We start from the raw sequence: 24023 nt of genomic DNA on the forward strand, positions 1-24023 counted from the left end.
TACTGTAGATTATTTTTAAGGAATTGCAGTATATTTATGAACATTTACTGTAGATTATTTTTAAGGAATCGTAGTATATTTATGCACATTTACTGTAGATTATTTTTAAGGAATTGTAGTATATTTATGCAGATTTACTGTAGATTATTTTTAAGGAATTGTAGTATATTTATGCAGATTTACTGTAGATTATTTGAAGGAATTGTAGTATCTTTATGCACATTTACTTTAGATTATTTTTAAGGAATTGTAGTATATTTATGCACATTTACTGTAGATTATTTTTAAGGAATTGCAGTATATTTATGCACATTTACTGTAGATTATTTTTAAGGAATTGCAGTATATTTATGAACATTTACTGTAGATTATTTTTAAGGAATCGTAGTATATTTATGAACATTTACTGTAGATTATTTTTAAGGAATTGTAGTATATTTATGCAGATTTACTGTAGATTATTTTTAAGGAATTGTAGTATATTTATGCAGATTTACTGTAGATTATTTTTAAGGAATTGTAGTATATTTATGCACATTTACTGTAGATTATTTTTAAGGAATTGTAGTATATTTATGCAGATTTACTGTAGATTATTTTTAAGGAATTGTAGTATATTTATGCACATTTACTGTAGATTATTTTTAAGGAATTGCAGTATATTTATGCACATTTACTGTAGATTATTTTTAAGGAATTGTAGTATATTTATGCAGATTTACTGTAGATTATTTTTAAGGAATTGTAGTATATTTATGCACATTTACTGTAGATTATTTTTAAGGAATTGTAGTATATTTATGCACATTTACTGTAGATTATTTTTAAGGAATTGCAGTATATTTATGCACATTTACTGTAGATTATTTTTAAGGAATTGTAGTATATTTATGCAGATTTACTGTAGATTATTTTTAAGGAATTGCAGTATATTTATGCACATTTACTGTAGATTATTTTTAAGGAATTGCAGTATATTTATGAACATTTACTGTAGATTATTTTTAAGGAATCGTAGTATATTTATGAACATTTACTGTAGATTATTTTTAAGGAATTGTAGTATATTTATGCAGATTTACTGTAGATTATTTTTAAGGAATTGTAGTATATTTATGCAGATTTACTGTAGATTATTTGAAGGAATTGTAGTATCTTTATGCACATTTACTTTAGATTATTTTTAAGGAATTGTAGTATATTTATGCACATTTACTGTAGATTATTTTTAAGGAATTGTAGTATATTTATGCACATTTACTGTAGATTATTTTTAAGGAATTGTAGTATATTTATGCACATTTACTGTAGATTATTTTTAAGGAATTGCAGTATATTTATGCACATTTACTGTAGATTATTTTTAAGGAATTGTGGTATATTTATGCACATTTACTGTAGATTATTTTTAAGGAATTGTAGTATATTTATGCACATTTACTGTAGATTATTTTTAAGGAATTGTAGTATATTTATGAACATTTACTGTAGATTATTTTTAAGGAATTGTAGTATATTTATGCAGATTTACTGTAGATTATTTTTAAGGAATTGTAGTATATTTATGAACATTTACTGTAGATTATTTTTAAGGAATTTTAGTATAATTAGTAACATTTACTGTAGATTATTTTTAAGGAATTGTAGTATATTTATGCACATTTACTGTAGATTATTTTTAAGGAATTGTAGTATATTTATGCACATTTACTGTAGATTATTTTTAAGGAATTGTAGTATATTTATGAACATTTACTGTAGATTATTTTTAAGGAATTGTAGTATATTTATGAACATTTACTGTATATTTTTTTTAAGGAATTGTAGTATGTTAGGACACATTTACTGTAGATTATTTTCAAGGAATTGTGGTATATTTATGCACATTTACTGTAGATTATTTTTAAGGAATTGTAGTATATTTATCAACATTTACTGTAGATTATTTTTAAGGAATTGTAGTATATTTATGCACATTTACTTTAGATTATTTTTAAGGAATTGTAGTATAATTATGCAGATTTACTGTAGATTATTTTTAAGGAATTGTAGTATATTTATGAACATTTACTGTAGATTATTTTTAAGGAATTGTAGTATATTTAATAACATTTACTGTAGATTATTTTGAAGGAATTGTAGTATATTTATGCACATTTACTGTAGATTATTTTTAAGGAATTGCAGTATATTTATGCATATTTACTGAAGATTATTTTTAAGGAATTGTAGTATATTTATGCACATTTACTGTAGATTATTTTTAAGGAATTGTAGTATATTTATGCACATTTACTGTAGATTATTTTTAAGGAATTGTAGTATATTTATGAACATTTACTGTAGATTATTTTTAAGGAATTGTAGTATATTTATGCAGATTTACTGTAGATTATTTTTAAGAAATTGTAGTATATTAATGAACATTTACTGTAGATTATTTTTAAGGAATTGTAGTATATTTATGCACATTTACTGTAGAATATTTTTAAGGAATTGTAGTATATTTATGAACATTTACTGTAGATTATTTTTAAGGAATTGTAGTATATTTATGCACATTTACTGTAGATTATTTTTAAGGAATTGTAGTATATTTATGAACATTTACTGTAGATTATTTTTAAGAAATTGTAGTATATTTATGCACATTTACTGTAGATTATTTTTAAGGAATTGCAGTATATTTATGAACATTTACTGTAGATTATTTTTAAGGAATTGTAGTATATTTATGCACATTTACTGTAGATTATTTTTAAGGAATTGTAGTATATTTATGCACATTTACTGTAGATTATTTTTAAGGAATTGTAGTATATTTATGAACATTTACTGTAGATTATTTTTAAGGAATTGTAGTATATTTATGCAAATTTACTGTAGATTATTTTTAAGGAATTGCAGCATACTTATTAGTGTTGGGACGATTCCTAATTTTTATACAATTCCGATTCCAGGAAAATATTGATTAACGATTCCGATACCAAGTACGATTCCGATTCCGATTCCTAGGGAATTATTGTTTTGAAATATACCAGGTAGTTTTATACTTAAGGTCGGTAGTTCCCAAATATGTTCCCTAACTTTGGAAGAGATATTTTATGTCTACACCGTCGTGTTTTGGTTTAAATAAAATTATTATATAGTAAACTAAACGGAAAAATTAGCAAAATTTATTTTAAAGAAAATTTATTTTACTTAATTGGAATACAGAAAAAAAAACAAAGAAAATAGAATTTATATAACAGAACAAAAACAAGAAAATTAGAGAATAAATACACACGATTCATTATTTTGGTCCTCATAATTTACAGATTTTATGAATTAAATAAAAAAAAATATAGCGGAAGAGAAAGAAAATATATACTAATTAAATATAAAAAAAGATAAATATTTAATTTAATAATTTATAAATGAATGTGCATAATGAAAAAAACAATATACCACGTGACATGACGCTGTAGATACAAAATAACCTTTCCAAAGTTAACGACCATATTTGAGAAATACCATTAATCGAAAATTTTTGTGTTTTATACCAAAAGGTAGGTATAGCGAAAAGTTACAAGTAAAGGAATTTCAAAATCGATTTTTTGTTTGGCTATTGATAGTTGTATTTGTGACGGCAGTTCTTCAGACCTCCATAATTCACAAAGAGTAATTAACACTTATTGTTTTTTCTTACTTTTTCATTACTTTTACACGTTGTTTCTAACGTGAAGAATAAGTTTAGCCAAACTAATTTTGAAATAGGGAAAATCATACCACTATAAAAACAAATGAAATACTAGATAAAATTGAGCAAAAATAGTTACCAAAATTACAGAAAAAGATAAAACAAAACAAAAAATGGTGAAGTTTGTTGAGTGAAATGAATTATTGAAAGAAAATTAATTGAACTAATAGAAATGTTAAATAAGAAAAATGTCACATTTCAATATTTTTTTAATAATTAAATTCTCAGGGTTGTCGAAATTAAAAATTAAGTGATTTTTTTTTAATTAGACTTATTTCGAAGCTTGTTACCTTGAAAAATACATTTTAAACCCTGTTTTTTTTATATAAATAAATTGAAAAAAAAAACGACATTAAAAAAATTTAATTGATAATTGAAACTTTAAAAACATTAAACATTGAAAAATTACTTATCTCACAAATTAACGTCCAATAAAATAGATCCAGTCTTCATACAGGAATTCGGTTATAATAAATATATCTTTCCCAAACTTAAAAATTAAATCTTTTTTTTTTTTTTTTTTTTGGAGAGAGAGTTCTTTAAAATCGCCGGGGAATGCCGCCTAAAATTTTAAAGAAGCAAATTTTAGGAGTTTAGTGCCTTTCAAAGACGGTTATCATAATTTATTATCATCCTTTAATTTCCTTTTTTCCTCCCCCACACCTTTCCATGTGGTTCAGTAGTTAACCAGTGCTCCTGTTGCTGTCAGTCAGCTATCTTTACCTAAGTTTTAATTTCTAGTTAAAAGAATTTTTCATGAATAGAATCAGCATTTTTAAAAATTATTTTTTTAGTTGTATATATTGTATTTACTCTTTGAAGTTAAGGAAGGTTAAAAAAATTGGTGACTTAGGCAAAAAAAAAAAAGACACTGCGATTTCGACCCTCACTAATAAAACTGCTCTGAGTGACTAGTTGGTAATTTTTTGTTCCTTTTCTTTTTTATTTTGCTCCTCCAATTCATTTGGATGCTTCATAGTTAAATGTTTTAACATGTTGGTTGTGGTCATGTTAGATGGTTTTGTTTCTCGCGATATTTTAATTTGACAGACTTTGCAAATGGCTTTCAACTCATGATCTTCATCAACTTCAAAAAGTTTCCATGTAAGACTTTTTTTGGACTTTGAGGCCATATTAGAAAATTCAGTTTATCTGTAAACAAATAAATTACTATTAAATTTTGTTTTAAAGCTAGTCACTTATTTGGATAATTAATTGAAAATAATCCGCTAAAAAAGACAAAAAGAAAAAAATATAAAGGGATGGAGCAGTAAATTGTACCAACAAGTAGTTAACAAAAAAAACAAAAAAACTTATAGAATTTAATTTTTGAAACCAATGTATAAAAGTTTACATAATATGCATTTCTTTTGAATTTTTTTTTTTTTTTTGGTTGACTGTGTTCAATTCACACATGGTTGATGCGGTTCAATATTGCTTAGTCTTAAGTAAAATTCTATTTATAAATACTTTTTAAAATGAAATTATTTAATTAATTGTAAATATTATTTAGACATAAAAATTGATTACAACACCTTTTAAAAAATATATATTAATTTCTTTTCCGTTCGGCAAAAAACTGTGTCAAACACTTTTTTTTTAATTTTCAATTTAAAATTCTAGAAAAAAGATTATATTATTCTGTTTTTAATATAATCAAATTCAGGGTTTTATCTTTCTGGAGAAAAAATTTAAAAAATGTATTTTATTTCAATTAAATTTTTAAAAAAAACAACTTGACTTAAATTAATGAAGGGGTTATTTAATAACTTTAGGTTTGGAAGAGATAGGTATGGGATCGTTTTTTTTGAAACTTCAAAAGAAGCCGACTACTGTCCAAATTTTGCGAAATAATACGTGATCAATTTCATTTTAGAGATATTTCTTTCAAAAGCCTTCTTTTAAAAAAAGAAAAAAAAAGTATATTGTTCTATTAAACCTTTTACTGTTTAAATAATTTGACTTTGCTCGTTTTAAGAAAATATAAGTTGAAAAAGCATTTTCATTCACTATTAGAAGATTTGTCAGTAAAAAAACAGTCGCCAAAAAGATAAGCGTTTTTTTTTTTTAATTTTTACTCGCAATGTAGAGCCCTGCATACTTCTTTTCAAGTTACCTCTTTTGTAGTTTTGATCACAATAGATCTGAATGAATGAACCTTGTAAGGGAGGGGACACTAAGCATTGCCCTGTTAATAATGAATTTCTTTGGTCTCTTTTTATAACATGCTACATTTCTCTCTTGCAGTTAGAAATATCAGGAATTTTTTTTCTTTTTTTTAACAGAAAAAAAAAAATCGTAATGAAGGAATCCGAAAATTAAGGTATTTTTTAACGATGCGATTCCGATGCCTCCCAAAATACCCGATTCTTACGATTAACGATTCCGATTAATCGTCCCACCACTAATATTTATGTAGATTATTTTTTTTAATTTTTACTGTAGATTATTTTAAAGGAATTGCAGAATATTTATGCACATGTCCTGTACATTATTTTTAAGGAATTGCAGTATATTTATGCACATTTACTGTAGATTATTTTTAAGGAATTGCAGTATATTTATGCACATTTACTGTAGATTATTTTTAAGGAATTGTAGTATATTTATGCACATTTATTGTCGATTATTTTTAAGGAATTGCAGTACATTTATGCACATTTACTCTAGATTATTTTTAAGGAACTGCAGTATATTTATGCAAATGTACTGTAGATTATTTTTAAGGAATTGCAGAATATTTATGCACATGTACTGTACATTATTTTTAAGGAATTGCAGTATATTTATGCACATTTACTGTAGATTATTTTTAAGGAATTGTAGTATATTTATGCACATTTATTGTCGATTATTTTTAAGGAATTGCAGTACATTTATGCACATTTACTCTAGATTATTTTTAAGGAACTGCAGTATATTTATGCAAATGTACTGTAGATTATTTTTAAGGAATTGCAGTATATTTATGCACATTTACTGCAGATTATTTTTAAGGAATTGCAGTATATTTATGCACATTTACTGTAGATTATTTTAAAGGAATTGTATATTTATGCAGATTTACTGTAGATTATTTTTAAGGAATTTCAGCATATTTATGCACATTTACTGTAGATTATTTTAAAGGAATTGTAGTATATTTATGCACATTTACTGTAGATTATTTTTTAGGAATTGCATATTAATGCACATTTACTGTAGATTATTTTTAAGGAATTGCGGTATATTTATGCACATTTACTGTAGATTATTTTTAAGTAATTGCAGTATATTTATGCACATTTACTGTAGATTATTTTAAAGGAATTGCAGCATATTTATGCACATTTACTGTAGATTTTTTTTAAGTAATTGCAGCATATTTATGCACATGTACTGTAGATTATTTTTAAGGAATTGCAGCATATTTATGCACATTTACTGTAGATTATTTTTAAGGAATTGCAGTATATTTATGCACATTTACTGTAGATTATTTTTAAGGAATTGCATCATATTTATGCACATGTACTGTAGATTATTTTTAAGGAATTGCAGCATATTTATGCACATTTACTGTTGATTATTTTTAAGTAATTGCAGTATATTTATGCACATTTACTGTAGATTATTTTAAAGGAATTGCAGCATATTTATGCACATTTACTGTAGATTATTTTTAAGGAATTGCAGTATATTTATGCACATTTACTGTACATTATTTTAAGGAATTGCAGCACATTCATACACATTTACTGTAGATTATTTGGAAACCATGAACTGTTGGAGAGTTTCATTTGCATATCCTTATTCCTTGTACAAAAGTACCCTCATATTGTAAATTTTATTTCTTAATCTTGTGTTGTAACAAAAATATGACATTTTTACTGAAAAGGTAGTGTAAAAATGTGACGGAATACATGATCTTAAAAAGGGAAAATAACTAAATGTGTGAGGCACAAAAATAGCCATAACTTCCTTAATTTTAATCAGATTTTTAAAATTTAAAAAGATTCTTTCTTAGCTCATCAAGCTCTTTCTATGTTTTAAGCTATGTCAATTTTTTCATGTGTATTGCTACTTTAAACTTACTATTACAACGAATCTTGTAGCTTGAAACTGTTTTGTTAAAAATGCACTTTTGAAAATGTAATAGAAATCATCACTCACGACCTTGTGTTTGCTTAGCTTGTAAAATGACATCAGAAAATGTAGAAAAGAAAAGACAAGCATAATTTTGTAATTTTTTGCTCATTGGTGAATGTATGCCATTAATTTGCATATGAACACAATTGAAAACAGTTAAATGGGACAAATTCTGAAGCATGAGGATTGAGTGGAGTTTTTTGTTGGATATCTGAGAATGTGAACAAAGAATGTGGAAGATAATATCGAATATAGAAGGATTTATTGCAAGTTGAAGAAAGTAAGGAAAAAAGACTTTCGTGCGTTGTATTGACAAGAGGACAGTTTGACACTGCCATTGTTTTGTTTTTTTGTTCCCGTTCCATTTTATACAAAATAAACTAGCTATTCAATGTTAAGGATTTGAGTCAGACAATAGTTGAGACATGTTCACATTAAACACTTGGTAACACCAACAATAGTATAGATGTAGAACAGTTAATTAGTAACATAAAAAAATCTAGCACCATTGAAAGTACCTGAATGAAACCCAATTCATTTCTTTGCAGAGATTAAAAAAAATCTACACTGTAGCAGTATCTAAATATGCAACTTGGAAGAAGAAAATATCTAACAAAAGATTTAGTGACATGTCAAAGAAATTTAAGCATACTGAACATTTTAGGATCATGAGACGTTTATGAAACAGAGTACATTTCTATTGTATTCTGTTTCATTGCATTTTTTATGTTTTGCGTAATCTTTCAGAGTGTTCTGAAGAAATATACTTAATACACTTGGTTAAAAAACAAATTTGTGCTTGAGGATTCTTCAATTGAATTTTGAATAAAACGTGATGTTATTGAAAGAAGTCGTGTATAACACAAATATATGATGCCCCTTTTCATTATTTTTCTTGGATACACATTATCTGGAAAAAAAAATAGTTGAAACATTCCCTATGCCCAAAACAATCAGAATATATTTCTCATTTCCTGTATCATATGTGAGCCCACTTTACATTAGGTACTTACTCATGAATTGACAGTCAATAAAATGAACTACCAAACTTTTCTGAAAATTTTGGAAATCCTTGTAAAAAAATTGTAACGCAAACTTAATTCCACTTCCAAATATGAAGAAAAATAGAAGCAAAGAACAACGTCAGTAACATTTCTTTAAAATAATGCTTTTTTTCTTTTTTTCAGAAACTTTTTAAAGCTTTGGATTTACTTTACATTTGCTTTATTCATTTAGGATTTGTGTTACAAGTAGTAAGTGTATTCTTTAATGAGTGGTTTAATATTTCACTCGGAAAAACACTCTTTGAAAGACACTTCAAACATCCTCATAGGAAAAACTAAAGAATCCTTTTTTTCGATCAAATATTAAGGATGAGTGCTTGAGTTATAAATAAATTTTTTGACCAATCCTAAAATAATATTTTTCACAAAAGTTTAAATTGGAAAAAAAAAAACCCAAAAACTCCACTTTGTTCGATACTTACATTTTATATTCTTTAAAATTATAATAGTTTCATTTTATTATTTTACTTCAATAACATGTTTCAACTTTTCAACAAATTAACATTAAAATTGATGTTTTAAGTTGATGGAAAGAAAAAACTAGAACTGGATTTTAGATAAAAGGGAGTCTTAAAATTAATTCAACAGCTATCGTTTTATCTGACAAGCAAAAAATGAATAAAAGTGATTTGTTCCATAATTTTTTACAATGACAATTAGCTTTAGTGTTACAAGCATTTGTCTTTTTTTGGTTTTACTCTTAACTTCTAATACATTATATTTAACATATTTTTTTCTGGATTGAAAATGTTAATAATTTTCAAAAGATATACTAGTCTAAAATTCAAAATTTGAAATATAATGAAAAATTGTTCATTCAGTTTTTCTTAAGAATGAGTACATCAATTTTGCAAAAATCACAGACGTTTAGAAGTTTCTGACAAAAAAAAAAAATAAAATAAAGGAATGTCAATCTAATATAATATAATAGTTGCTTTTTTCCCCCTCTTCCTCGTCAGAGATCATAGGACTATAAATATAGGCGCCACACAATTCCAATATTATTATGCTTTCTGCCAATACTTTGATTGTTTATGGAAAATAACAAAATTCTTTTGAGGTCTGCAAACCAGCAGTAGTCACTGCGATCCAGATCATGAGAATAAAATAGATGTAGAATCAATTTGAAGTTTTGCTATCATTGTGATCAACTTGTGACATGGTGCATTGTCTCGGTGAAAGCAGTTTCTTTTTCTTCATTTAGAGTTGAATTTTTGTGGGTTTAACCACCAATAATGCTATTCAATTCTTTTTCCTTCTCAACAAAATATCTCGCATATCCAAAAATAAGGAGGCCAAAAACTTGCCTACTGATGTTCAAATCTTTCGTCGTGTTTAACAAGTTTCATTATTTCAACTCAATCAGATGTACCTTATGCACTAATAAAAATGCAATTGGCATTTTGTTGCACTTTTTAAGATTTTAAATATTTATAAATTTTCTCATTATAAAAACGATTATTATATTGATTATAATTTTTTGACAGAAGAAATAAAATGAATTGTATATAAAACATTAGAAGAAAAATTTTAAATCATCCAATTATATCAATATTGTCAAATTTTGTAAATAAATTTTGTAAAAAATGATTATTTATTAAATTGATTTTAATTTTTTTTGAAAAAAAACGATTGAAATATTTTAAATGAGTAAATTGTCGATATATTTTTTATATAAAAAAGGATTATTGGATTCTTTTTAAATTGCAAAACAAAAAACGATAATGAAAAAATTCAAAAACAGTAAATAATTAATAAATTTTGTCATTATAAAAAATTTCTTCACATACTAGACATAATGAAGTAAAACATGTTTTCTTAGCAATATTAATAAAACAATTGTTTTTTATGACAAAATTTAATAAATTTGCTGATTTGGGATTTTTTAAATCTTTTATCCTTTACAAATTAAAATTAATCTAATAAACATATTTTCATTATGCCAAAATTTATTGATAATTTACTGATTTTAGATTTTTCTTATGATTTAAAATTTTTCTTCTAATGTTTTATGCAATTCATTTTATTTCTTCTGTCAAAAAAATCATAATCAATATAATAATCGTTTTTTATAATGAGAAAATTTATGAGTGTTTATTTGGTTAACCACCGGCTTCCATACTTTTGTTCGGTAAAAAGAGACAAACAAAAATATAAAATGTCTAATATTTTTGCAATAATATTTTTAAATCGGTTTTAATTTGGTGATAAATTAGCTGGCAAGAGTTATGTTTATATTAAAACTTAATATTTAAAAAAAAAATTTAAACACAATTAATTAAAAATCTATGTTGTAACGGAACATTTTGAGATAATGGAATTTTAATTGTTTTAATCTTTTAAAAATTAATTAATTTTTAGGAAGTTTCTTTTTTTTGGCAATTCAACTGATTATAGTACATATTAATTAGAAAAAACGCTATTAAAAAAAAACAACATAATATTAAATTTATAGCATTTTTTAATTGGAACTTCAAGGTAAGTTTTTGCTCAATACGTGTATTTAAATTTTAAAAAAATATATTTTTTACTTATTTGAACTCTTATGTTTCATAATAAAAAGAAATTCCGATAGATTTAAATTAGGCTCCTCCACGGCAATGTGTAAAACGTCAGTATTACACACATTAACAGTGACGTCATTATTTTGTGTGTTTGTGTCAATTTCTATGGAAAAGCATTCACTTTATAATTGTTAATAGAAGTAACGTTTTTTGCTATGGATAAAAAACAATATAAGACTTACCTTTTGTAAAACAAATAGATTTTTATTAACAAACTATACAGACTAGAGTTAAAAAATAAAATTAATTTTAACGTCTTCTGTTTACACAGATTAAAAGATAATGTTCCTTACAAGCCTCAGTATATTTTGAAAAAAAGCGCAAAACATAAGGGCCACCTTCTATCAATTTAATTTTTTCGTTTGTTTTATTTTATTCCGTTCAAATGTAAAATAAATTAAAAGAAAGAGAAAATTCCCCCACCCAGCCACTTCCAAAAAAAAAATTGACTATATACAAAACGGAAAAAAAACAACAAGTTGTGTCAAATTTAAAGAACAAGGTAAAATACTTTTCGGAAAAGCAAAATATTATTGAACCTTGAAGACAAAAATCCAATCAAAGAAAAAAAAATGGACCAATCAGATTAAAGGATCACTTTATGAAGAAGGAAAGGCTGACATTTTTATTTTTCAATTTACATGATGGCGATAAGGTAAACAAAATGACCGGCTTCGATATTTTGTTTTATGCTTACAATGGTTAATTTTTTTTAAACAACAAAAAAAAAAAAAAACTATTTAGCTCAAAATAATTTGTTTGACAATAGTGCCCATCCTCAAATAATTCTCTGGAATTTGTAACGCTAAACTTGGATTCCACCAGTCAGAAATATTTTGTTTCTCAATGAAAAAAAAAAAGAACGAAAATGATTTTTTGGTCAATTTTTACGTGCTCCAGCGTATTATAAACATCCCCCAACCCCCATGTTAATAACGGCTTTCGAGGTTGGGGGGGGGGGGGTTATTACGAAAACCGTTCTTAACATGGGCGGGGGGGATGCTTATAATAGCACGTCGTAAAAATTGACTGATTATTGTTTTACTTTTTTTAATTTTTTGTTTTTATGAAAATAAATTTCCAAGTTTTTTTTTTAACTTAGTTTTTGGTTGATGAAAAGTGAGTTTGTGGATGTTTTTTTTTGTTTTTTTTTAAATAATTTATATGTTTCTATGACAGGTGCTTTGCTTCATTAATTCCAATCTTGGGATTCCGGTGATAAACATAATTTCTTTATTAGCACATGTTTACAATGGAAAAAGCAAGCAAGAATATAAAAAACATAGAGGGCTAATGAAAAATATGGCAATTATTAACTTCCGTGTTTGGAAAATAGAAGAAAAAAAAAGTAACTGTTTACCCTTTTGACTCCCAATGTTTCATTTGCTAAAATTTTAATCACGTGATTACAGTATACGATATTAAAAATCACTTTATTGATACTTATGCACTTATGTTACCGGGCTGGTGGGTGTATTGTAACTATTCTGTACTTTCACCTAACAATTTAATAAACAAAAAGATATTGTAAAACTTGAAATAACTTGAAAATACTATTTTCAAAAAATAGCACCGTAATATTCACCACTTTATTTTACATATTTCTTTTCCAAAGGACCGTTTGAATACATTGATTTAAATTTAAAGTGTTGTATAATTATTTTAAGAAATCAGTTGTGCTTTTGCGTTTAATAGTTTATATAATATATAAAGAGATAAGGCAGGCAGTTTAATAGTTTATAAAGAGATAAGGCAGCCATTTTTGTTTCTTTCTTCTTCATTCATTTCGTTCCACGACCGACCCGTTGAATTATGCACACGTGCTAGTTAGGTAAGTCACGTGTTTCCCTACACTCCCCCCTGATCTCATGATCACACACAGGGCAGGAGGGCAGTCGTCTTTGTTGGGTACTTCTTCGAAGAATTGGGGCAGCACTTCCTCATTGCCATCTTCCTCATTACCACCGTTATTGCCACCAGTCTGTTCCATTATCCTCTCTCGTGGTTCCATATGCGGTGTTTCACAATCAGGGCAAGAGAGTAGTATCTGTCTTTGTCGGGTACTCCTTTGAAGAATCAGCGGCATCACTTCCACGGTTCCATCTTCCTCAGTATGTTCCATGATCCCCTCTCATTTTGGCACCTCCTTCAAAGAAGGAAACCCGGCAAGAATACCCCGGACATGCGACGAGGCATGCTTCTGAAATCCATCTGCGTGGCTACGTTTTTTTGCTCGCACATGGAGGGAGAGAAAATTCTAAAAGGACTACAACGAAAAAAAAAAGAAAAAGGCACGTGCCTGACTGGCTTTCAATTTGTGAGTACGCTCCTAAAATTTACTACATATGAGAGTGTGATTAGAAACTACTATTTTGAATCTTATTATTGTATTCGTTCATGGATACGACATCTACATTATATGAACCAGTATTATTTTTTTCATCATTGGCATTTTTTAAATTTAATGCCCACAAAGGGAGAAATTTGTAACTAATTTTATTACGTATAAAATCTCTTCTTCATTTCAAAACAAGACCTTTATATTTTATTCTTTACCCCCCCCCCTTTATTTCATGCTGTCATTTTTTTTCAGGTTAGTTACTTCAGCGTCAAATTTATCTGGAAACAAGATAAATTTCCGACAACATTGCCTCCATGCGGTTCGACTGCTGCATGTTGAATACTAGTTGCTGCTGCAATTGGTTCCTGTTCCTTACAGATGTTTTGAGCTCGGGCTAATAACTCATCTGTTGTCAATTCATCAATTCGTGACGCCTGCAACAGTTTGCTGATCTCCTCAGGTAAGCCTACTAAAAAGGCACAGCTTAATATCTTGTCGTTGACCCCACCAAATGGTACCAATAACTTTCGTAGGTTGGCTAGGTACACGTCAACCGTTTTCTTGGGGTGAAGTCGCCGGCTCGTGAACTGTTGCAATGCAACAAACGGATTTGTACCAAACGCTGTATACAGGCTTTGCTTGATTGCATCCCAGTCTGGTTCATCCCCGAGTTGCTGGTAGACTGCATAGGCCCCTCTGGTTAACCTCAAAGGAATGACTGTGGCTGGTTCTTTAATTCTGCACAGTGTACAGATCTTCTCAGCCTTTTCAACCCATTTGACGACAGACAGTTCCGTGGTAGATCCATCAAACTCAGGTATCAAGCGAAAGTCGAATCTGTCCATGCCTTTCGAGTCACCGCACATCGAGAGCCGAAATAGCTTATAATTCAATAACTTGAGTGTTATTTCTTTTGCCCGTCAGACCAATAATTTCTTGGTTAAGTTTGACACTGTTGTCCAAACTTCCAACTTCCAAACTTCTGTATACGTAACGCACCTTCTCTCAACTCCAAACGCACTTCTGCTAATTCAACTTATTTCTTCAAAATCCAACTTCAAAATGAACGTCCCCTCTAAAAAATCAACCCTCTTTTTTTTCCAACCAGGAGCATCTCATTTGCATATCAGGTGGTAACATTGCAGGCATATAAAGAGATAAGGCAGTCATTTTTGTTTCTTTCTTCTTCATTCATTTCGTTCCACGACCGACCCATTGAATTATGCACACGTGCTAGTTAGGTAGGTCACGCGTTTCCCTACAGTTTATTTTATTGATGTTTATTAAATTGTTAGGTGAAAGTACACCCGCGAGCCCGGTAACATAAGTGCCTAAGTACAATAAAGTGATCGACGCGAAATAACTGGTTGCCTATATGAATAAGTGGAATTATTTGAAATACAGGTACTTATATTATAATATTTTTCATATTCTCTTAGAAAATCATCCTAAATCTTAGTTAGACAACAAATAAATAAATTAATTATTTCAAAAACGTTTTTTTTTAAATATTTATGTACGTTTTTTGTGCAAGACAAAACATGTCAATTGTTAACTTTTTGGGAAAATTTAACATTTAAAATTTAATTAAAAATAGTAGAAAAAGTTTTACATTATTCTGTTTTCTATATGATAAAATTCAGGGTTTTATCTTTCTGGAAAAAAAAAAGTTACTCAGAAATAATGGATTTTAATAAATGTAATTTCGTTTTAAAAAACAACAACAACTTGATTTTTCGGCCATTTTTGGCGGTGCCTATTTTTAATTCATTCATAATTGTGAAATTATTCAAAATTGAAGAAATAACGCACAAGCACAACTGATTTTTTTTTAAGAAATAATTACACAACATTTTAGATTTAAATCAATGTCAAAAAAATATATATATCCATCCCCCCCCCCCAAAAAAAAAAAACACGAAACAAAACATAATAACAAAATAATCCGAACAGCGTAAAGTTCAAGCCAAAATAAAGAAAAACAAACGAAGCCACACACACAAAATAATAAGCGCTCCCTCGAACGTGATGACTACAACATTGGAACCAATGCGTATTTCGCTAGAGGGGCCTCCTCACTCTAATTCAATGTTTCATTCTTTTGTTTTTAGTGTTATTGCGAATCAAGTGGAAAAGCACACACACACATATTATTTTTTATCTTCGTCTTTCTCACCTGGTTTTCTTGAGGGTTTAAAACAGACAAAACCTCCTCAACCATGACGGGTATGTGACCAGCATGATCATGCGAGTGATGACAAATATTACCGAGATGTTCGTCTTGAAAGGTTGGAGTCGTGAAAGCACGTTGAAGAAAGTAAATCATAAATGGTGGTCGCGGCTTAGTACAGACATTTAAAGCAGGCGAAAGCATGCTCATCCCACGAAAATGGGGGTTCTTATGTAGTGGTACAGTGATTTTGTAGCATTTATAAGAAAATCCACTGATTACGCGGTATCGGAAAACATCGAGCAAAAGCAATTCTTTCATGGCGGTAACAAAAACACGTGTGTAAGGGTCACTTACGCAACTTCCGGTTTACGTTTGTAACCTTCAAACTACGGAAACCCGATTCGACAAAACGAATGGAAATAATTGATTATATTATATCTCCAATACATGTTGGCCCAAAAATTCGTTCATTTAAAAAAATTTTTTTTTTTTTTATGTCTTATTTTTACGAAAGAGGAACTCAAACAGCGAGTTTAGAAACACAACTGAGTTTACGCAATTCATTCTCCACACTCGATTTGAAAATCTGGCACTTCTGCATGCACAGTGACATATTAGCAACAGAGACGACTTATCGACCCCTGTTCTTCAAAAGAGAAATGACATCTAGTGGCCATTATGTGAACCTCAAATATTAACAAGTGTTTACGATAACGCACAAATATATAACGAAATAAATAACACTAAAATATATGAAAATCGAAGCTTTTATTGAATAAAAAATGTATCAAAATATTTCTTTTTAATTAGAGATTTAATGTATCAAAATATAATTTTAGTTTGTCAACGTAGCAAAATAGAATTTTAAAAACATAAAACGTTTATAGATGTTTACAAGATTTTTTTTTTTTTTTTTACAGAAAGACTGTTTTTTTGGGGGGGGTTCACAGTAAGATTGTATAAACATACATCAAAATTTAAAAACATGAAACATAGAAGTTTAAGAATAATTTTTTTTTACACAAAGACAGTTTGCCGGAAATTTATCCTCTTGCGAAACTAACAGCCTGCAGAAAAAAAAAAATGAAACGATGAAATAAAAGGGGGGGGGGTTAAAGAATAAAATAGAAAGGTCTTGTTTTAAAACGAAGAAGAGATTTTATTTACAAAAAGTTGCACATTTTTCCCTTTGCAAGCATTAAATACAAAAACAAAGAATGCCAAAGTAACAAAATATAATGCAAAACAAACGTTGGTTCTTATATTGCAAATGTATCGGTGAACGAATACAATATTGAAATTTCAAATAGAAGTACTTCTTAACTCAATACAATAATTTTAAGGAACGTACTCACAAATTGATGGCAGACAGCACATGTGCTTTTTTCTCAATTTAAAGTCTTTTAAAATTACTCTCCTTCAAAGTATGCGCAAACTGGAGCCACGTAAATAAAGTTTTCAGAAGTTCGCCTCGTCGCGACTGGGTATTCTTTGTCGGGTTATACTTCTTTGAAGGAAAGGCTCGGGAAATTCCACATTTGCGCCGGGTAATAAATTCATGTCCAATCGCCTCACCGCTGGAATCCAAGAGAGCCTGATTTTCGCACTGGGACTTGTGACGTCATCATCAGGGAGCTAGTACCGCCCTCCCATTCAAATTAAAGGGAGTTTCATACGAACCCAAAATATACAAAACTAAGATCAATGAAAGATATAAAATACAGAAAATCAAATATAAGAACCAGAATAAAAATATAATAAATGTATACAGTGGGTGAACAATTATTGGTACAAAAAATTCCAAAAATTCTCTCCTAAGAAGAAATGGCAGTCAACCTGGCATATAAAATGGCAGTTGGATGACACCTGTAAATTTTATAATACAATTTTTTTTTTCTTTTATATATACATATGCCACACAATGTACGGTCAGAAGATCTCCAGGAAACACAAATGAGAAGAAAACGCAGAAAAATTCAAATAAGATTATTCTATAAAAAATCACATGAAAACCGTCATGTTTTAGGTTTGAATAGAGGAGTACCTAACCAGATTCACAAATTTAAAAACTAATGATCAGATGCAAGGTCACAGAAGTTTGAACACAGAATATTCCACCAGCTAATTGACTATTTACATATAAAAGAGTATAAAGGCTTGAGAAGTTCGCATAATCTACCATCCAACCTCTTCATCCTTATGGTGTCCTCTGGTGGACACCAAAATATCTCAACTCCCTTGTAACCACAAGAACCCAGTGAGATCAACACCGATGCTACAAGAGGGATAAATCCAATCAACCCTATGCTTAGATAAGTTCTCAAACTCGGAGGAATTAAATAAAACTGAAGCACAAATCCTGCACAAATTATGCAAGGCAATCACAGTTTTAAATATTTGTATAGCTATATACATAAAACCAAACAAACAAAGTTGGGTATACTTGTCAGTGTAAGGTTTGCGTTAAGCAAGCTGGTTTTCCAATCCGACAGCGTGTCACCGTGAACGAATGTAAAAACATAATGGCGATTCGCTGTCCTTTTATAAAGGGGATAACTCCACTTATGCAAAGTCTGAGCGAAAGGGCGATAACTCCTTTCTGGCCTCTACATGCCCCTCCCCTTCGTGACCACAAAAGCAAGTTGTTGTGGTCATCTTTTATGTGGAGAAATACTCGTGCGATTTCCCCCGCATTTGCGGCGACAAACCCCTTGGGGCTCTCGTCCTCCGACTTGACGGTTCCCTTAACGGAGGAGGACTGTATTTTTGGGTATCTCCTCCCGTGGTATCTTCCACTTCCATTTCTTCCTCATGCTCGCTTGGGGATTCCGTGTCGACGTGTTGTTCCACCTCCATTGCCTCCTCCGGAGGTTGTGCCTGTGGGGTCTCCACATTTATAGGTGGGTTCGGGATTTCTTGTTTGATGTTACGAGGGCCATCCACTACCGGGTGTATTCTGCGGAGAAACCGACGGTTGCGCAATGTCACTCGATTGCTTCCATCGACCCGGACTCGGTACTGTCAGTACCCCTGGGTCTCCACGATTCTCCCTGTCTTTGTCCATCGACGTTGGTGGTTCCCGTCCAGGTTCTGGATCTGGACGTAATCTCCTACCTGGAGTTCCCGGAGTGGGCGACAATGTTGATTGTAATACTGCTCGTTCCTCATGTGTCTTTTGGCCATTGCCACTTCCCTTAGTTTGCCTATTTCTGTCCACTGTTTTCGAACCTGGTATTTGTCCCGCAGGACAGGAAGGTGGTCTTTAATGACCCGACCATACAGCATCATGGCCGGGGACATATCCAGATCCTGGACAGGCGTGTTCCTATGGGTCAGTAGTGCTCGAGCCGCCCGATCATGGCACAGGCGTCCATAACTGTCCGTATTGTCCGCCAGTATACGTCTCGCAGTTTTGACAGCTAACTCTGCGCGGCCGTTGCCTTGGGCATAATGCGCTGATGACGTACGTTTTCGTATGCCCCAATTCCTCAAAAAGGAGTCGTATTCCTGGGATTCAAATGGTGGTCCACCATCCGACGAAATTTCTTCCGGTACGCCGTAGGTACAGAACCAAGTCCTCAAGGTATCGCACACCATCTTGGCTCTTCCTGACGTCATTAGGGCCACTTCAACCCATCCCGTATACCTGTCTGCGTATACCATAAAGTGTCTACCCTGCATCTGGACGAAGTCAACCACCACTTGTTGGAATGGAAATTCCGGGTCTGCTGGGGACATCAAGGGTTCCCTGGGCTGAGATGGTGCGATTTCATTGCACGTGCGGCACTGGGCTCTTTTTTGCCTGATGTTAGCATCCAACCCTGGCCAGAATAGTCGTTGTCTTGCATTCGCCAGCATTCTGTTCACACCCTGATGAGCGGAATGAAGAGATTCCAATACCTCTGCGCGGAGTTGTCGAGGTATTAGGATTTTGTTCCCCTTGATAATCACTCCTTCCAGGCAATATAGCTCCTCACGCATAGGCCAGAAGATTCGAACTACGGTTGGGATATTGTTACGTGACTGGGAGAAGCCATTTTGAATCAGTTCTTTCAAAGTCCTGCATTCTTCGTCTGTGGCTGCCGCAGCCACAATCCTTCCCCATGTGATGGCTCTTAACGTAGTATCATTCTCATACATTGATGTGAAGGCGGCTTTGACTGCGGTGTCAATGGATTGGTCCTGGTCTCTTGGTGGGGTGCCCGCTGGGTACCGAGATGCACAGTCAGGGGCCAAGTTGAGTTTCCCCGGTCGATGTTTTATCTGGAATTTATACATGAGTGACTTTTCCTTGAAGTTTAACAGGCGTGGGTTTTTTATATTCTCCAGGGCTCGGTCTGAAAATATCTTTATGAGCGGTAAGTGATCCACTGTAATCACCAAGTCTGGGCATCCGAGTATGAACATGCGGCATGATTCCAACCCATAGATCAGAGCCAAGGCTTCACCTTCCACTGGTGCATATCGTGATTCCGCGTCGTTGGTAAAACGGGATCCCGCCAGGATGAGTTTCCAATGGCCATCCCCACAACTCAAGTTTAATTCCCCCTCACATCTACAGTGCTTTTGAAACAGAAAATACGATATCTCTGTTTTGCTGTAGTCTGTCGCGAGTCCTGTTGCTCTGTTCATTTCGAACGTTTGGATGCCTTTTTCAATTCTTTCCACTATTATTTTTTTCGACTCTTGGAATACCTGTTCCAGTGTCTCATCCCAATAAAATTTCCTGTCCTTTGTTTTCAGCAACTCTCGGAATGGGGCCATAACTTCGGCTTGTGAGAATGCATAGGAGACTTGGTTTACGAGTCCGAACCAGGACCTAACCCCAGTAATATTTGTTGGGGTGGGGAAGCTCAGGATGGCTTCAGTCATTCTTCTTGTGGGTTTGACCCCGTTCGCTGTTACTTGAAACCCTGCGAACTCCATGTCAGCAAAGTGAAACTTGTCTGGGTTAAACACAATCCCTCTATCGGCGCAGTGGTTTATATATTCAATTGTGTGCCAGAATGAGGATTCCATTGAGTTGTCCCACAGGAGACTGTCATCTATACACCGAGTTTTTCGAGCCATGTCCATGGTGATATCATCAAATCGACGGGTGTAGCCATCTCCTGATCCATGGAATCCTTGAGAGGCTCGACAGTACCTGTATCGACCCCATTCAGTGATGAACGTGGTGGCGTTTCGTGCAGCTGGAGACAGCGGTAAACTGTGGTAACCATTCCACGCATCGAGTACAGTCTTCCTGGTATGTGCAGGTATTACCGAGACCTGATTGAATGGGGACGAAGTGTGGTGCGTCTCCCTCATGGTCGCCTCGTTCAACTTTTGTAAGTCCACCGTCCGCCTTGAGGATCCATCCTTTTTTGGTGTGACCACCATTCTCGAGCACCAAGTAGTTGGTGTGCCTACCGGTACGGGTTCGATTATCCCCAGTGCCACGTCACGGTCTATATCTTGTTTCACCTTTTCCTTCCAATGATGGGGGACAGGTATTGGTGTGTGGATTGCCGTCGGTGTTGCATCTGGGAGGAATTTTATTTCTAAGGGTTTACCCTTCATTACTTGGAGTGGTTGGTGTGGACAGGTATTGAATGCGCTGGCCTTGAAATGTTCCTTTAGCCATTGCTCCAATTTTTCTCTGTTAATGTCGGTTGGCTCCAATGGGATTGCTGCTGGTTTCTTCGGAGCCGGTGCTCTGCGCGGACACCCGCAAGGGGCCGTCTCTTCTGTTTCCGCTGAGCTGCTTTGCGATAATGATGTAGGAAAATTGGATGGCAATAATTTCAGCTCCTTAAGTGCCGTTTGTGATAAGTAGAGCCCGGATGTGTTGTCAGACACATACACTGCCTGTCGTGTTTCTCTTGATCCCACCTTAATATGTAAAAACAGGACCCCCTTGATGTGTAACTGGCTATTTGTTATACCCCTTATCCGATGGGTAGTTGGAACCAAGTACCCTTTTGGGTACCCGAGGAGTCCTTGAATCTCGGGGCCAACAGAGCAAGTTTGGGCTCCTGTGTCCGCGAAGGCTTGGATGGCGTGGGTGCTCACTTTCATCGGCTTCTTTGGCACCCTTCCAAAGGTCGCATGGCACTTGTTCATTACAGTTACCTCTGCTGTAACTGAGGGGGGCGGTTCTGGGGCACCCACCTGGAACTGTTTCCCATTCCACTCAAGGTGAGGAATGTTTGCCGGTTGTCTCTCATTGTGTCTGTGAGTAGGGGCTTTATCCGTGGTGCAAAACATGAACAACTCCCCGCTTTTTATAGCCTCAGTTTTGGATCTATTAATTTTCCAGCACACCTTTTTAATGTGCCCTACTATTCCACAAAAGTGGCACTTGAGTCCCACTGCTCGGCAATCTTTCCGGTTCATCGATCCACCTTGGTGTGATGTTTTTCCGCAACCGTTGCAAGGTTTGGTGTCCCGTGGGGTCGACAGGGCCTTTGCCTCATGCATTTGTTGTACTTGATTCGACCTTTGTACCCCAGACATCGTGAGAGGTTGTGTGGCATCGGAAAAGTGTGGAGTTGCTTTGTCTGTTGCCTCCAGGCAAACCAACCGTGAAAACTTTAGATCCAAGGTAGGAAGTGTAGCTGCCTCTGCCAGTACCCTTCTCTGGTGTTCGATATTTCTTAACCCTGCCATCATTTGCCCGGCAACCATATCGTCTGAGTAATTAACCTGCTGCCGGCAAGTGGGTTCGTTTGGACACTGAATACGAAATTCACAAAATTTCGCCTGGCCACGTAACCTCGATAAAAAATGGGTCACTGACTCACCCTCATTTTGCTTCATGGAGTGAAACGTTTGTTGGTGGACTTCCTTGTGTAAGCCTCGAACGGCCACCAGTCGTATTTGACGAAGAAGGAATTCCTCTGCCACGTTGTTGAGTCGTTCTGGTCCAACGAGCTCAAACAGTAACCTGTTCGTTTCCGGTGTGCATGCTTCTCGCAGTTCGTTTCGAATTGCAGCTGGATTTTCGAGTCTGCACATCTCCTTGTACCGTGACCAGGTGTCTAAAAAGAGTGCCCATTTGCTATCTGTTGAGTCCAGACCTATAGAAGGTCGCTGCATTCTTTTTGTTTGCGGCGTGTTCGCTCGTCCGTGTAAGATGTCCTTCCGTAATTCGACTAGTTGATGTAATAAGAGAACGTTTTCTTGTTCCATAGTGTGATGATATCTTTAGTTCAATGCTGCGATATAAGTATTTCACGTTTTAAAGTGACAATATGTTCGTAGTGCCATGTAAGGTTTGCGTTAAGCAAGCTGGTTTTCCAATCCGACAGCGTGTCGCCGTGAACGAATGTAAAAACATAATGGCGATTCGCTGTCCTTTTATAAGGGGGATAACTCCACTTATGCAAAGTCTGAGCGAAAGGGCGATAACTCCTTTCTGGCCTCTACAGTCAGAAACACCTAGGTATCTGGAGATGTAATATTTATGGAAGACCCCTATCAAGGAGAGATCCAATTTTCTGGTGTTCTGCATTGAAACAAACATCTCAGCATAAGAAAACCCAGTTCTAACCAAGTATAATATGCTCCTGAGCACCTCAAAAATATCCCTGGACAAATCGATCTCGCCTTCGATAGCTCTTGCAATACTGCAGGAAGCTACGTCGAGGCAGATCTTCAAAAAACATTTAAAAACAATAACACCTGCATGTGACTCCAAAACAAGAAGCGTTCTCGAAGCAACTTCATACAACGAAGGTTCTGCAAGTGATCTCTGCACAACATATCCTACACTCTTATAGGAACGCAGAGAAGTTGAACTACACATCATGTAGTCAGCAAATTTGACAGGATCATGGGATTCTTTATCGAGTTACATTTAATATGAATCTGGATGCCCCAATCCAACTTGAGTTCATGTAACTCTTCCAAAACCATTCTCCTCTTGATTTCTACAAGTTGACAGGTGGATATAGTACTTTCTGCCCTATAACCTTGGAGAGTTTCTCTTCCAGTGCTAACATTAGCACTTAAAGAAGTGCACAAAACTTGC

At 32.8% G+C, this 24023-nt stretch overlaps 1 protein-coding gene across 3 annotated transcripts in view; it reads right to left on the reverse strand.

The window, feature by feature from the left end:
- LOC145293153 (12S rRNA N(4)-cytidine methyltransferase METTL15-like) overlaps positions 1 to 24023 on the reverse strand; it is a 574136-nt gene that overhangs the window by 470087 nt on the left and 80026 nt on the right. Inside the window, exon 1 of one of the 3 annotated variants that reach the window (XM_080139600.1) lies at positions 16013 to 16629. The exons of 1 other annotated variant lie outside the window; for it this stretch is intronic. In XM_080139600.1, coding sequence (XP_079995726.1) covers positions 16013 to 16327 — 315 coding nt within the window. In that variant the 5' untranslated portion in view covers positions 16328 to 16629. Of the gene's footprint in view, positions 1 to 16012; positions 16630 to 24023 lie in introns of those variants that run through there. One more of the 3 variants, XM_080139602.1, reaches the window with a different exon arrangement.

Source organism: Euprymna scolopes, chromosome 14 (assembly GCF_053919585.1).
Source record: "Euprymna scolopes isolate OS-2025 chromosome 14, ASM5391958v1, whole genome shotgun sequence".
NCBI classification, from domain to species: domain Eukaryota; kingdom Metazoa; phylum Mollusca; class Cephalopoda; order Sepiida; family Sepiolidae; genus Euprymna; species Euprymna scolopes.